The following is a 15,079-nucleotide window of genomic DNA, read 5'->3' as shown; positions in this document are numbered from 1 at the left end:
GATCATGATCTCCTTTTGGCATTACAAAGATGAAAGCAAAGTCAGTCATGAACACTTAAAGCAGAAAGAAAGAAAAAAAAGGAACAAAGGTAGCCTGAGGGATGTTGGCAGGACATTGCTGAAATGTTACTGTAGCCTCAGTGAAGCAAGGTGAGGTGAAAAAGCAGGAAAGAGCTGTACTTTACCTGGCAGATTACCCTCATGCTTCTAGTAGGCTTCAAGGAGAAAGAGCAGAGAGTTTGAACAGACAGGAGCAAGCAGAGCATCGGCCACACGTCATTTTGGCAGAGACGCACACACTCATCCTTTCAAACCGATTACCACACAACCTTACAATTCACGCACGCACGCACGCACGCACACAGAGCATTTCAACAGGGTAACACTAGTGTAGGATTTCCAAACTATTCAATTTGGAAACAGCAGAATAAAAGCGAAAAGTCTTACTAATAAGATGCAAATAATAATCCGATAAGGAGACTTTAAACCCCCCCACCCCACACACAGGCTTTTTCAGACTGTGTGGAGGCTGCATACATAAAGCACATACAGCTATGGTCATAAGTTTACTTTCACTCGTTGTCAATAACATTGTCATTTTGGGTCTTTAATCATTTATTTGAACGAGACTTTTTAATTTTCCTGCAATGGAATATTGACTCAAATTCAATAATAATTACTGGGACAAATTATCGTAAAGAAGAATTTGTTATGGTGAAAGGCCTAATGGCAGCATCATGCTGATGCACTGCACAAGTTAAACAGAAGAAGAGAGTTTGAATGTACCGCCAAAGTGAGTGGCTTCTCTGAAACTGGCTACGACTTCTTTAAGCTTGTTCAAATAAACTATTAAAAGCCCAAAAGTAAATTTTAATATGACATTCAAGCCCATGTTGAGTGTATTGAAAACTTCTGGCCAGACCTGTAAGCAGAACACACAAACTCTGATATGTGTTGCATCCAAAAACTTGGGCAGGAAACTGAATCCCAAATTCTGACAACATGGATGCCACACTGTAAATGTTTGTGGAACATACTAAAACAGCAAATATACTGGATATATAGAGGAGGTGTGTACCAAGCATGCGTGAGACGGGCAGCTCAAGCAGGAGTCTATAATTACAAAGATTATAGAATAGAAAAGAGGGGGGGAAAATGTAAAGGAGATAAAATAAAACATGAAGGAACGAAGAGAAAGGAAGAATAGCACATAGTATGTCACAGAAAGAAATAAATAAAAAAAAAAAACACTTTTGTACCACGTTGATGCCAATATTCTAAAAACAGAATAAATTGTGCTGAAAAACCTGCAGAATGGCAGATAAGTTTTTAAAATGCAGGATCTACTTTCTGGTCATGTGTTTGCAAAATTGTATTATAAAACCTGGGCACTTTGGCGATCAACCATATCTTAGTTTTTGACTCTACTGACTGCTGCTGCTCTGTGCTCAGATTTCCTCCAGTACACTAGAAAAAAAAAAAAAACAGCTGAAATACAAGTAGGAAAATTAAAACGTTAACAAAAAACAAACAAAAAAGAATCAGCAGCTAAGGTTGTTTTAGGTGCATTAAACGTAGTTATCCCCATACAAGAGGCAAACCCTAAAGACTACTTTTTTAAAAAACATTTTCCCATTTACTTACAACGTCTCTTAAAATTAAAATTGTGATGGTTTTGCTGCATATTAGTTAAATCTTAAAATTTGGCAAATCTCCAGAACTCACATATTTAAAAAAATCCTAACAAAATAAAATAATAAAGTAGCAGGAGAATAACAGTAAAAACCATCTGAAACAGATAAATCTTCAAAAGAGAAAAAATAAAAAATACAAGATCAAAAGTGAGATGGAAAGACAGAATGAAAGAAAGGAATATGGCAGAACAGAGAAAGAGAGAGAGAGAGAGAAAAAAAGAGAGAAATCTCACCAATGAAACAATGTCTAGTAGAAAATCTACCAGCTGACAGAACTCCACCAGAGAGAGATCAGGAGACTCCAGACTCCAACCGTATCGGGCAACACGTGTGCTGCGGTTCAATGTTCTCCTGAAACACAAATATATACAGTTCAATGCTAACAGATCAGAGGTAATTTTAACATAAAATAATGTGAAAAACGAGGACAGAATCCATTCTGTCCTCATTAGACCTCTAATGAAACAGGATTACAAACTGCTTAAAAAGCGATGACAGGAGGTTAGATTTTGCTAATCTGCTGTAAAAGGCTTTATCATTTAAGTATTTCAGTCTACAAAGCATGTCGACGCCAACCTGCAGCACTCTTCAAACCAGCGAGCGATGTAGTCCCACATGTAGTACGGCTCAAATGAGTTGAACAGGAGATTGGCTGTTTTGATGAGCTCTGCCGTTTTCTTGTTTTCTCGCAGTTTACTAGAAGAGAGAAAAGAATAAATTCTCTTATTTACACTTCTGAGTCAAAATAAAATACCAAAGCCTGGTTTAAACTCACCTGCTGAGGTGTGTGTGATCTTTGCTGAATGGACTCTGGTTTTGAAGGTCCAACTCCGTCCGGCACTGCGTGTATAGAGTCCGAAACACTTCGATCAGGACGTCCTCTAGAATGGCCGGCCCTGGAGCGACAGATCAAAAATAAGCAGCCGATAAAAGTAAAACCTTTAAATATACGATAAAAGTCATTTTTAACCACAAATAAAAGCCTGATGCAATCGAGATGTTGACCGATGGGTTACCTAGTTCTGGTTTGTCCAGCAGACTGATCAGGATGCGAAACGGCTTGAGGTCGTGCATCAGGATGCTTTCCTCCTCCCCACCTCGAGCCTTGCCCTGCAGAATCCCAACCATTGCCTAAGAGAAAAAAAAAAAAAAACACATATTGAAACAAAATTTGTTCAAATTAGGGAATTTTACATTTTTGAAGATTTAATTTTTGGAAAACCTGGAGTTTTTTTCCCCACCAATAGTTCAGAGTGATATGAGCACACCCATGGCAGCCATCTTGTTTACAGCTTCTTTGTATTTGAACTTTGAATTCAGATCAACTCTATGACTGGACATAAAGGCCAAGCTAAGATTTATTTATTTTTATTATGAGAATAGAATCAGAATATTACAACGATACGGTCGTATGACAAGAGTCAAAACATTACCACAATGAGAACTCAAACCAAATAAAGTAAAAAATTTAAATGAGAAATGTTGAGCATATGGTGAAGATAACATTTTTATCTTTCGACACATCAGCATCAAATTATTAACAGCAGCAAGAAGAACTACACAAATTGAGCTGGTCACATCAGATCCTGATAAACCTTTTTTTCTCAGAATTTTTTCTGGTAAAACTGTGTCTTTTTTGTACCGATACAATGACTACATCCTTGTAATTAAACATTCTCGTAGCCTGGCCCTAATTTTTCATCGTACAACTCAGAAAAGAGATGACTGAAATGAAGGCCACTTTTTGAAAATATTCTCTGTAATTTCTTTTTTTGAGAAAAGAAAGACAGGGGAAAAAACAGAGCTCAAGCCTCTTATTATGCAGCGTATGTAAACATTTGATTTCAACTGTATATTGACACAAACCATATCTGAGGCACTGAGGAGCAGATCTGTTTGTTTGACCTTTTTTTATTTTGAAAACACTTAGCAGAACCAACTTCATGATTTCTCCCTTATGCGTTTTGATTTATATTTTTTCCCCCTGCATGTTTTACGCTTCATCTGTCTTCTGAGTCCCTGAGCTGCCATCACTCTCCCTGTTAAGAGAGCTTCAATGACCATTTCTGAGCAGATGGCAGAGGTGGGAGGGGAAAAAAATACAAGCGCACATGAAATTAAAAAAACCCTACATAACACTTAAAAAAAAAAGAAGAAAAAAAGCTCCTGTTCAGTTTTTTCGCACCCCGTTTCAGTCCCTTGAGAACTTAAGCGTATCAAACAGCAGGAAAGATGCCGTGATTTGAAGCGCAGCGTGATGTCTTACACTAGAACAGAGAGACGCGCTTAAAGCTCAGGCTGCTGGGAATACAAGCAGCAAACCCATCCGCATCTAAGAGCAGACGTCTGACTGGAAGAGAAGCAAAAAAGATAAACTACAAAACGTCTGGCGTCCAAAAGCAGCGAAAGGTTTGGAACATTCCAGACAGGCAGGCACTTGGCCACCCTTAATAGACGTGTGTACTTTTTTAAGCGGCGTCCTTTGGGGGTTACGCGGGACACCTTGGTTGACATGATTGTGCGTTCAGCTTTAAACCTCACCTGGATGAGCATGTCCTTGGAGAAGCTGTTGAAGTAGTGGGAAGCGTGTTCCTCCGGGTTGCTCTGCCGAGTGCTGCGGGGGCCTGACATCCCGCCATTGTTGTCAAAGCCTTTAAAAGTGACAAAGACAAACATTCAGAACTGAAAGGAATATCAAAATTGTACAAATTCAAGATTTTTGTGATGTAAAATTATGGGAATTTGACAAATAACTTTTTTTTTTTCAGATATACTGTGACATTTCCTGTGGTGTTTTTACCACAGGAAAAATAAAATGAAATAACTACAATAACATGGATGGTCCTTTATGCTAATATACTGTGAAAATGTTACTTGATTCACTTTCAGTATTCTGTCTTCTTGACTTTACACCTGCAATCAATAGAACTGAAAATAACATAAATATTAGAATATAAACTGAAACACTGGAATAAATTGCAAAGTCAAGATGCTTCATCAACCTCTTTTTTTTAAGGGTGCATATATTTTTGCAACAAAGTTATTGCATCTTCTACATTTTTGTCCCCAAGAATAAATTTATTTAAATCTTCTATTTAATGTGAAATATGTATCACATTTTGGAACATTTGTCTCATTATTCAACTACGTTATAGAGCCACTGTTTGTCAAGTAGTTTAATCTTTAAAGCTAATTGTGAGACTGGGCGTTGTTGTTTGATAGTCAATAAAATGTCATCATTGTAAAAATGATGACATTTTTAATCATCAGTACCAACAACTTTGAATAGATTTGTTCTAAACGATGTTATGATGATACATTCCCTAAAGATTGGGATTAACTTTTATTCATACTCACCATTGCGTTGCCCACAGGGAGCAAAAAATGAGAGAAAGTGAATTAAAACAGTGAACAGACCAGTTATGCATTATACTCCTTGTTGTTCAGAAGTAGGGCTGCACAAACTGTTGCAAATATCGTCATCTAAATATCACTTTGCATAATATTTTACCAATTAAAACTGATAACAGTCATTGCCGTTTTTACCGTGACTTTCGAATATTGTGCACTCCTTAGAAAGAAAGGATGAAAGTCTTAGAATAAATATAGAAAAGGTTTCTTGGCACAAAAATGCTTAGAAAGCATTTCTATAAAAATTGTATAGGAAAACAGTATGAATGCTACAGTAATGACTGGTAACATGCAAAAGAGTATTATACTGTTTTTATTAACCAATTTGTCACACAGAAAGGCATGGATAAGAGTGTGTATCTTATGTCTTTGTGTGTTTCTCACCCAGAAGCCAGGCGTAGAGTCTGCGGTTCAGAGACATGTCTCTTCTCAGAACAACATGCAAAGCTGCTGAAAGGATCCGGATCATGTCAGGGCGGGTAGCCTGAAAAAAACCCCCAAACAAACATGTGGGACAGTGTCTCTGAGTTCATGTACATCTGTTCAGACGGAAGAAATAAGTGTTTTATTCTCTATGGTTGATTTTATAAGTTCGCTCCGTCCTCCATTTTTATGGTGGTTTAATTTCAACTTTTTGATTTTTACAGTACATGGAGTTACTGTTAAAATCTGAGCTTCATTGTGGTAAAACATTAAACAATATTTAATTAAAATTTTAAAAGAGGACACATTTTTCATCTTATTTAACCACAGGACGTCTCTGACTGATGCAGCGTCCTGAACATTAATAATGAACAAGTCAAGTAGAAAACAAAAACATTGGTGTAAACTGTGCGATGATAAAATACAATGTAAATATTTTTACTCTTATGAACAGAATGTAGTATCACACCATCTTCTCCAAAACATTTAGAAAAAACAATGAGGATAATGTGCTTTTGAAAACATCGATTACAATACCTTAAATTTTAAAACTGTAATTTTTGCTAAGAAGTTGTAATGTTAAATGTTAAAAAGCGGAAAAATAAAATATAGAGAAGAAAGCACGCAAAAAACAAATCACAGCAACACACTTCACAAGGATTGACTGATTCAGACAGGAGGTCCAGGAGGTTTTTCTGTCCAGTTCCCTGCAGTTTTCAAAGAGATGTTCTTTGTTTGTTAAGCAGGTCAACTCATTTAGGTATAAAAAGGATATTAAACTAAAATGGGAAGCTACTGTTGAAGAGACAACTTAGTAAACAGCCCAGTAAACTTGGTTCTTCAAACATTTTGATAACTGCAGCCTTTCACAGAGAAGTTGTTCAGATGTATTTTATTGAATCTGTGGAACAACAAAACCCCTGCATTTTAACCCCAACAAGGCAAGTCCCAAAGCACTGTTAGCTGAAAACTTGGCATAGAGACGGTACATAACCAAAAGGATACACAGGTGTTATCACTGTGTGGTGGATCTTAGACAGATCTTCATTTTCAAAGATGGTTTCTGGGCATAATTTGCCAACTTGTCCATTTTTCCTTTTAGCCCCACATTGAACAACATGTTTTCATGCTCAGGTCTGGACAGAAAATGAGTGAAAAGCAGCTAAAGTCCTAAAATAAAAACCTCTTCAAACGAAGTTCAGAATATCAGAAAAACAATAGGTCAACACCAACATCAAAGTTTACAGTAAAGCCAGAGAAATTAGGGTGGACAGAGGATTTAACTGGAAGTGGGCATAGATGGGTTTGATTATCTGCTGACCTGCATGATGCTCTCCTCTCGTTCGTCCGTCTTGTGCATCGTTTCAAATACAAACATTGTTGGTGTCACAGGAATACCAAAAACTCTTTTCTCATTTGACAGTTTCTCCGGCAGAAAATCTGAGATCGTTCAAACTTCAGCAACTCCTGAATCGTCCTGAACTAGACTAAAAATGTTTCGCAGACTTTACATTTACCTGGCTCATATGGAAGGGGAAGCAGAAGAGGATGAGGTCCAGAGTGCTTCTCTGGACCAAAACGCTTGAGTCCTGCACCGAGGTACTAACAGCCTCCACCTGGTGAGAGCAAGAACTCACTTTTACTTCGTATGTAGAAAGTATGACTTATCTGTTGTTAGCTGAAGATCATGAAATGATTTCATCGAGCTGGATCATTTAGCACGTACCATAAGCTCAATGTCGCTGCCCATGACATAGAGCTGGTCCTCCATGGAAAGCTTCCGGTTGAGGTGCAGCAGAACGAAGGAGACCCCGGGGAGACGTACAGAGGGGCTGGTCAGGATGCTGCCCCACAAGGCACTGTAGAAGGCCGACTGCTCCACGGCTGCAGCCACTTTCTCCAACAGTGTGTTGGTCCTGTCAAAAACACACACACCCATGTTTGTGTTGCCATCTTTGTGGGGACTTTCCACTGACTTCCATTCATTTCTACAGCCTAAACCAGGGGCGCCACCAGGAATCTTGGGCCCCATGACAAAAAATTAGATTGGGCCCCCCCGCGCAACAGCTGTTACAATTTTTTGAGTCTATTTGACCCACAAAAAGTGTCACAATTTCAAAAGCTTGCAACTTTCTTTCTTTGGTCCAATACTGATACTAGGATAATATTTGCTGCTCATGAATTTTACATACAACAGTCCACATACAGTATGGGAGTAGGTTGCTTAATTTTTTCTGTTACTGAAATGTCTCTCCCCACCAACAAGTCATAGGCAACATGCAAAATACACATAAAGCAATCCAGACTTCTCAAAAAATGCTATGAAGTTGCATTTTATTCAAGCTGCAGTACATAACTTTAATAAAAAATATGTTTTCTCCATATTTGTTAAAGCTGTCACCATGTTGTGACAGTTTGCTATGAGACAGATAATCAATGAAAAACAATCAGTTTTCAAAATCAGTTTGAAAACAATTGTCCTAACTTTTCTCCCCTATACGGCGCCACTGGCCTCAACCTTATCCTAACCCTATCCCTAACCATTACATGCCTAACCCTAACCAAAACTCAATTCACACCTTAGTCCTAAATCTAACCCCTGACCAGGCTTCGGTCCCCACAAGGAGCAATTGGTCCCCACAACATAGTATGTGTCAGCAAAATAGTCCCCACAAGGTATTACAAACAAACGTGTACACACACACAGAGACGATGACACCAGCTCTAAACGGGAAACGATCCACGGAGGGAGACTTGGCAGTGAAATTGTTGTTCCACTCACCAGGTTTAAAACAATATTTCTGCACAAGCTAGAGTAAAATGGGATTCGAAATAAATTAATTTGGAAGCAAATAATTCTAATATATTCCTTAACTTGTAAGTCACTACCTCTTAGACTTTGAACACCGCAGTGTGGCCAATATGCAGCCTGTTACCAACAGGTTTCAAAAGGCTGGAGTGCTGCGTGACTAAGAGGACGGAACAAACTCAAGATCGAATTTGCCTCGAGACGAAAGTGAGTGACTGAGGAAGCTCAGTGAGGTTGCTCAATTCCAATACTGAAGAAGAGGAAGATGAGCCTAGTGGATGTAGTGCACAGGAGGAAGATGAAGATGGAGATCAATGACTTCACCTGGTAGGCCACTGTATTGTATTTTTGAAGCTGCTGTGCTACAGGCGTTGTTTGGAAAAAGTAAAACAAATAAATAAATAAAATCTCTCTGTGTAAATATCTCATTTTACCACCTTATAGACAAGTGAAGGCCATTCATGTACAATTTTTTAATTCTGTACAATTTTAGTGGAACCGGCTTCTATTCAGGTGTGCTCAATAGTCTGGAAATTCATTTCAAAGCACATTTTAAAAAATATTATGAAAAAAATTTAAATGCCTCCTCTGTGTGGAAAGTAAAATGCTCACAATCTTCTATTACAAGGCCAGAATTTAGGCAATCTTTTTTCAGTCACATATTGCCAGAGGTGTAACATTTCTGTCTGTATGATTTGACCTCAGTTTTAAATCATCAGATTATTACTTAAGGAATAATAATATATAAATAATGTTTTGGAAAAAAGACATATGCTGTTGCCAGAAATGCAGAGCTGCTTGGTCCACAATGACATTCCTGGTACTGGAGCGCCCTCTAGTGTCTAGCCAGATTTCACTTTAAAATAACAGAAAAAAAAGTCTTACGTCAAGACTTAAAGTGACCGACTTGTGTGCATTTTCAAAGCACATAGTGTCATTTCATAGCACAATCAAATAAGTATGTTACGGCGCCAGGTCCGCTCAGACGTTTTGCACAGCTGAATGGTTGCCATGCTAAATTAAATGATTTCTCAAATATGCATCAAAAGAGTCAAATTAACACTCCTGATATGCTTTGAAGAGGGAATAAAATTATGAGATGATGTACACCTCAAAAAAGTCAATTTTCACAATATTTCACATTCTTTTATTTCCACCCAGTGCGCCAAGAGATCCCCTCCAAATAGTTTTATCCTTGGTGTGCGCTCATTCTTACTGTTGTTGCAGCAGCACTTCTCTTTTCCTACCTGTCGTAATACTCTGAACCTTCCTCCAGACCAGGCAGGACGCCGGTCAGTAAGCCCTGCAGGCCTGGTTTGAGAGTCTTCCCCAGGGGCAAGTAGTAGGTTTCATAGAGCCCCAGCAACACAGGCTTCACAGACATAGCAGCGTTGGAGAGTAGTGGGAAGAGTCCCGAGCTGCAGCGACAACAACCAGAACCAGAACAGAACTGACATTAACTTCTGAAATATTTTGACAAAAAAAAAGTTAGAGTTAGTTCTGGCTGGGGTCAGGTTTACCTGTACAGAAAGAGGTCTTTGGCCAGCCTCTTGGGCCCAATGATCTTGAAAATGATCTCGTAGGTCTCCAAGGCCTTCCGGTGGACGCCGCTCGGCAGGGCTGGGTGGAGGCACTGGGCCAGCCGTTTGCCTATTGTCAGCTTTTTGGGGACAACCTGATATTTTGCATTGTTCTGCAAAACCTGGAAAGAGACAAAACTATGTTGGTCTGTGAAGTTTAGAGAAATCGCTTGCTGAGGTCCTGCTTCACTCTGACCTTGTTGAGCTTGCCCAGTGCGGAGATGAGGTCGGCCCACTCGCTGGAGTACTCAAAGTTCTTGAGGGCTTTGTCCACTGCTGCCACATAGTTCCTGTACTTTGAGTCGCTGAGCAGCTCCACTTCCTCTGCATTCATTCTCCCGGCTGGTTTTTACGCTCACGCAACAACTCAAGCCATTCATAGAAACATCAACCCTGCAACGGCAGGATATTTTTGAAACAAATCAAAACGATTAGGAAACACTGCTTGCCCAATTCTTTGAGGCTGGTGCAAACCCTCCCCCCCCCAAAAAAAAAACCCCCAGATACTTATCAGAACAGGATGGGGTAATAAATATTTTAACCGACGTTTGATGCAAGCAACCCTTATCTCATTTCCTTATTTCCTTTAGTCAGTTTTTAAAGTCTGGAAATGAAACATTTATTTGGTCAGAACGTTGCTTCTATTCCTCCTACAACCTGACATCTCTGGAGAACAACTATAAAAGGATTTGGCTCCTCTGATTCAGACTCGTTTTCCTCTGTTCAACGGGTTTAGAAACTAAGAGCTTCAACATCAAATGAGCTGCGATGCTGTGGAGTTTTGGGTTAACATGGCTGAATAAAACTAACCCCATCTCTAGACCATGGAGCTACACTGAAGACATTAAATGCTGTTAAATATGCCTGGCCTATGTTTTTTTTTTTTTTTTAATAAATCCAACTTTTAGTTTACCATGGAGTTACAGTAGTTTTGGGTTTTTCATTATAGTTTTTTTGTGTGACTTTTTGTTTGTCTAATTCAGTTAGTTCCAATTAGTTTTTAGAGTGTGTTTGTTAGTTTTCAAACGCACTCTAAAAACTAATTGGTTTTTATTTGCTAGTAGTTAAATATTGTTTAGTTTTACTTTAGTTTTTAGTTTTTTCAGACTTTGGTTAATTTTAAAGTGCAGAATTCAAAAATGTCAAAGTATCATATTGTGATTATTAAGATTATACATCCACTGGGTAATGGATACTCAGCAGAAGATATAGTTTTCAAAAAATATATATTCAATTATTGCTGAACAAGCAACTGACTCTGGAGTTTTCTCCCAGCTTTTACTGCTGCCATGTTGTGGACTAGCGTAGCATAGCCGCCAGGAGGAGAATGGAGCGCTGTAATTTGCCGACAACTGATGTAAATTGTTTGTATGAAGGTGTGTGTGTGTGTGTGTGTGTGTGGGGACGGGAACAACAAACAATTTCACATCAGTTTTAAAGGCTAATAAATAGATTCCAAAACACAAAAATGAAGAATAATTTAAAAACATTTTTGTTAGTTTTATAAACACACAATATGGTTCCAGTTAGCTATAGTTTTTTTAATCAATTTTATTTATTTCAGTTAAAAATGTTCTGACAATTTCAGTTTTCATTTTGTTGGTTTTAGTTTATTATAATTTTTCATACTATTCATGTCATATCAATTAAAATGTGTGGTTCACCGATGACAATTCTCAAATTACTTTATTTTTTCGTAAGGTGAAACCTCCTTTTTCTAGATTTAAAACTGAATACCACTCATTTTTAATAACAAAAACAAAAGATACACTGAGTGGGCTTCAGGGTTTACCAATACCGATTTCTGATTTTCTTTGATTTTTTCAGTAATTGATAATCATCAATTATTGCTCATCAGAGCAAAAAGTATTGGGTAAGCAAGTTTGATTTTCTATTGGATTTTCTTTAAGCCACCTGGAGTCAAGATTTTATACAAGCCAGCCTTAATATTTGAAGAAATGTCCCATACAACATAGAGCTTGGACCCACTGCCATTCTCCATAGTTTGCAGCTTCTGCAATAATTCTGAGTGAATGTCAGACCACCTTCATTTAAAAACGTTCGAACTTCAGTTTACGGGAAAAAGCCTGACTCAGGTCAGGCCAGAGCTATAAAAATCTGTTTTTTTCCACCCATTTCAAAAAATAAAATTAAAAGATAAAAAAAAGATCTAAACATTGAAAAAATAATATATATATTGTTAATATATTTTAAGGACCGCATATTTTCACATTGTAGAAAATCTCACAATAATTCATCTTATGAATTACTTGTAGACATTGCAGTAACACTACATTATTATTAACTTCAGTTCATGACATGACGTTTACTATGGTGTTGAAAGTTGTTCATGTTATTATAGAAAGGTTTTGAATAAAATGCAGCTTTAACGGCTGATAAACCTTACAGCACATCGAGACTGAACGCTTGAACGAAGCAGACTGACCCCAGCATCAAGTCGGTTACCCCAGACACTGACTCCATCATCAGGTCATTGAAGTAGCTTTGACTCATCAGATCAGCGCTTGCCTGATTCACTTTATACGGTGCCAAATTTATCCTCAGACTCCTGCTCTTAGAGGTTCAAAGTGGATGACAGAGTGGCCCAATGCGTCAAGGTTTAACAATTTATGATGCGAGTTCATCAGCTGGTTCAGTTTCATTGTTGCCACCTTTCCATTACAGTCCAGTCATGATCAAAATCAAATGCTTGGCCATATTAAAAACACAGCTTGGATATAAAGTATGGCTTCCCACAGCTGGATGTTCCAAAATTCAATGTTTTTAAAAAGCACACCAAAGGAAAACAAAGAAAAGGAAACTTGCTGATTCTGTGTTGCTTCATCACATACATTTTGTGATGAAGCAACACACTGTAACGGTAGCAGGTGATGTGTGGCAATAATGCAGGAGACCATCTTGTAATGATCACTAAAGAAACTTATTAATAATAAATCTACAGAACGTGCTTATAGCACTTGTACTTGTTTTTTTGGAGGGTAGATTTTTATCCTGACTAAATAACAATTTACAACATATCACAGCAAACTGATAAGCTGCCCATGGTGCCCTGCTTTAAACCTTCGTGCCTTGCTGTAAGGTTCCTGAGAGGCTTCTATCAGATCATGTCCTCCAGTCAGGTTTAATGGCTGGTTCAAGTTTCACCGTTTCCTGGACACGATTCATTCACCTGAAAGTCTGCCTCGTGATTGGCTGCTTCGTGGCTTAACAGGTTTATGTGATGAAGTGGCTGAAGCGCGAGAACAAATAACAGTCACGAGAATGGAGACTTAAAAAAAAAACCATTTAATAATATAAAACCTTGTCAAATATTAGTTTGTAACAGGTGGAAACTTTCAGTTTGTGTGTGACGAAAATATGAGGACTATCAACAATAACTTAGGTGGAGCAGTGTTTTAACATGGAGAACACGATAAATAAAAAAACATATTTCATGAATATCATTGACCTGTCTCTATGGGTTTTTATTAAGAATGCTATATTAGAGAAGGAGTACTGTAACACCCTGGCTAACAGCTCTCTAACTGTCACGAGCTAGATGAGCTAATTTCACCGTGCGCAGGTTAATGTGATAAAAATAGTCTTATAGAAAGCCTTACCGTTTCCAGACGAAGGACTGTCATTCAACTACGTATCCGAAACGATAAATGAAAACGGCTGACAACATCAGAAATGTGTCATAGCTAGCTGTTTAGCTACAGATTGTTTAAAAGCTGGGCCCGTTCCGATGACACCCGTTCATCCAGTCCAGGTCCTTTGAAGGAAATATTCTGTCAACAGGAAATGAATGACTCTATCCTACATATTCCTGCCCGGCTTCATACAATCCCGCTGTTTGTAAATAAACTGAGGCGAACGTAGACCTGCCATCGCTACAGGCACAAAGCTAAACGATTGACAGCTCCCAGACTGCACTGCAGATACGTCCGCCTGCTCTTCCACCTATCCGCTCCTGCTGTAAAGTCACCACACATTCATAAACTACATCCGGTACCTTCAAAATGAAAGCTCGACGGGTTGACTCGTTTGTAGAGTGAGTTCCGTGCATAATTTGTTATGCTAAATACCACAAAACCATAAGGGATCATATCTATCAGCCAATAGAGAAATAAACAGTCACATAAAGGGATTAATAAACAAATACATCACAAAAACTTAAAATAGGATTTTAAGCTGGTGTACATCGTATCATATTTATTTCTTTAGTTATTTCTATTTATATGCCAATTTTCATTTATTCCGTTCGATATAATTTATTTCATTTTGTAGAGATATTCAAAGTAAAGCTTTTAGAATGATAGATAAAACTAAATTATGTGCATTAAATTATGCCAAATATAATAATAATAATAATAATAATAATAATAATGATAATAGTTATTTTTGCTGCAAAAACCTTTTTATTTATTTATTTATTTTCATTTCTTAGCAAATTGAATTTTCTTACAAATCTGGGGGAAATTATTGTTTGTTTTCTTCTTTTTGAAACTTAAGTTTAAAACAAACGTTCCCTAATGTTTACAAAAATATGACACAATTACCGTAATTAATTTTTGGCTAGTGACATGTAGGCTTGATAGCAGTTTATAATTATTTTCAGAGTTAGATCATATTATGACGTCTGTTTTGATGTTTCTAAGCGGATGTTGCGCTTCTGTTTTCTCTTTTTTTTCGGCACTATGGGTCTGCACTATTTGTCAGCCTGCGAGATGATACGTCGGATAGGCGTGGTTGTATTTCAAAGACAATCACAACTGGAGTTCCGATGCAAAAAAAAAAAAAAAAAAAAATCATGACAATTTATACAAAAAGGGGGACAAAGTCTGTCCAGTTCTTTAAACTGGATAAAGGCAAGTTGACATGAGGTTTCAAGTCTGGAAATTTTAGGTTAACATCTTTAATGAATTTCAATGTGATTTATTCTTAATAGTCTCCCCAGTTTGACTAATTTTGTCTGTTTTATTACGTTTTGATGTTTTTCATATTGGATTTTGCTTGCTACATTTATGAGGCGCTTCACCTATGACGTAGTAAAATTTATAAGTAAACTTGTACTTACTTCAAATAACCAGCAGTTCCATTTGCAAGGGTTAGTGTCCAATTTGACGATATAACTGGTAACAATGCATGACTGTAATGTA

General features: G+C 37.7%; 1 protein-coding gene across 5 annotated transcripts in view; it reads right to left on the bottom strand.

The window, feature by feature from the left end:
- The window catches only part of dop1a (DOP1 leucine zipper like protein A), a 32,306-nt gene that overhangs the window by 16,441 nt on the left and 786 nt on the right, over window positions 1–15,079 (bottom strand). For 3 of the 5 annotated variants that reach the window (XM_014998009.2, XM_088013899.1, XM_088013898.1), the window contains exons 1-12: window positions 13,538–13,890; window positions 10,114–10,310; window positions 9,858–10,039; window positions 9,585–9,755; window positions 7,255–7,444; window positions 7,046–7,144; window positions 5,490–5,589; window positions 4,236–4,345; window positions 2,711–2,825; window positions 2,470–2,590; window positions 2,271–2,390; window positions 1,928–2,045 (exon numbers count right to left, since the gene is read on the bottom strand). In XM_014998009.2, the coding sequence (XP_014853495.2) occupies window positions 1,928–2,045; window positions 2,271–2,390; window positions 2,470–2,590; window positions 2,711–2,825; window positions 4,236–4,345; window positions 5,490–5,589; window positions 7,046–7,144; window positions 7,255–7,444; window positions 9,585–9,755; window positions 9,858–10,039; window positions 10,114–10,251 (1,464 nt within the window). In that variant the 5' untranslated portion in view covers window positions 10,252–10,310; window positions 13,538–13,890. Of the gene's footprint in view, window positions 1–1,927; window positions 2,046–2,270; window positions 2,391–2,469; window positions 2,591–2,710; window positions 2,826–4,235; window positions 4,346–5,489; window positions 5,590–7,045; window positions 7,145–7,254; window positions 7,445–9,584; window positions 9,756–9,857; window positions 10,040–10,113; window positions 10,311–13,537; window positions 13,891–15,079 lie in introns of those variants that run through there. The other 2 variants (XM_088013897.1, XM_088013896.1) reach the window with 1 other exon arrangement.

Source organism: Poecilia mexicana, unplaced genomic scaffold (assembly GCF_051168715.1).
Source record: "Poecilia mexicana isolate PSO_F unplaced genomic scaffold, ASM5116871v1 scaffold_16, whole genome shotgun sequence".
NCBI classification, from domain to species: domain Eukaryota; kingdom Metazoa; phylum Chordata; class Actinopteri; order Cyprinodontiformes; family Poeciliidae; genus Poecilia; species Poecilia mexicana.
The sequence above is the reverse complement of the archived record's forward strand: the minus strand, read 5'-3'. Positions and strand labels throughout refer to the sequence as shown.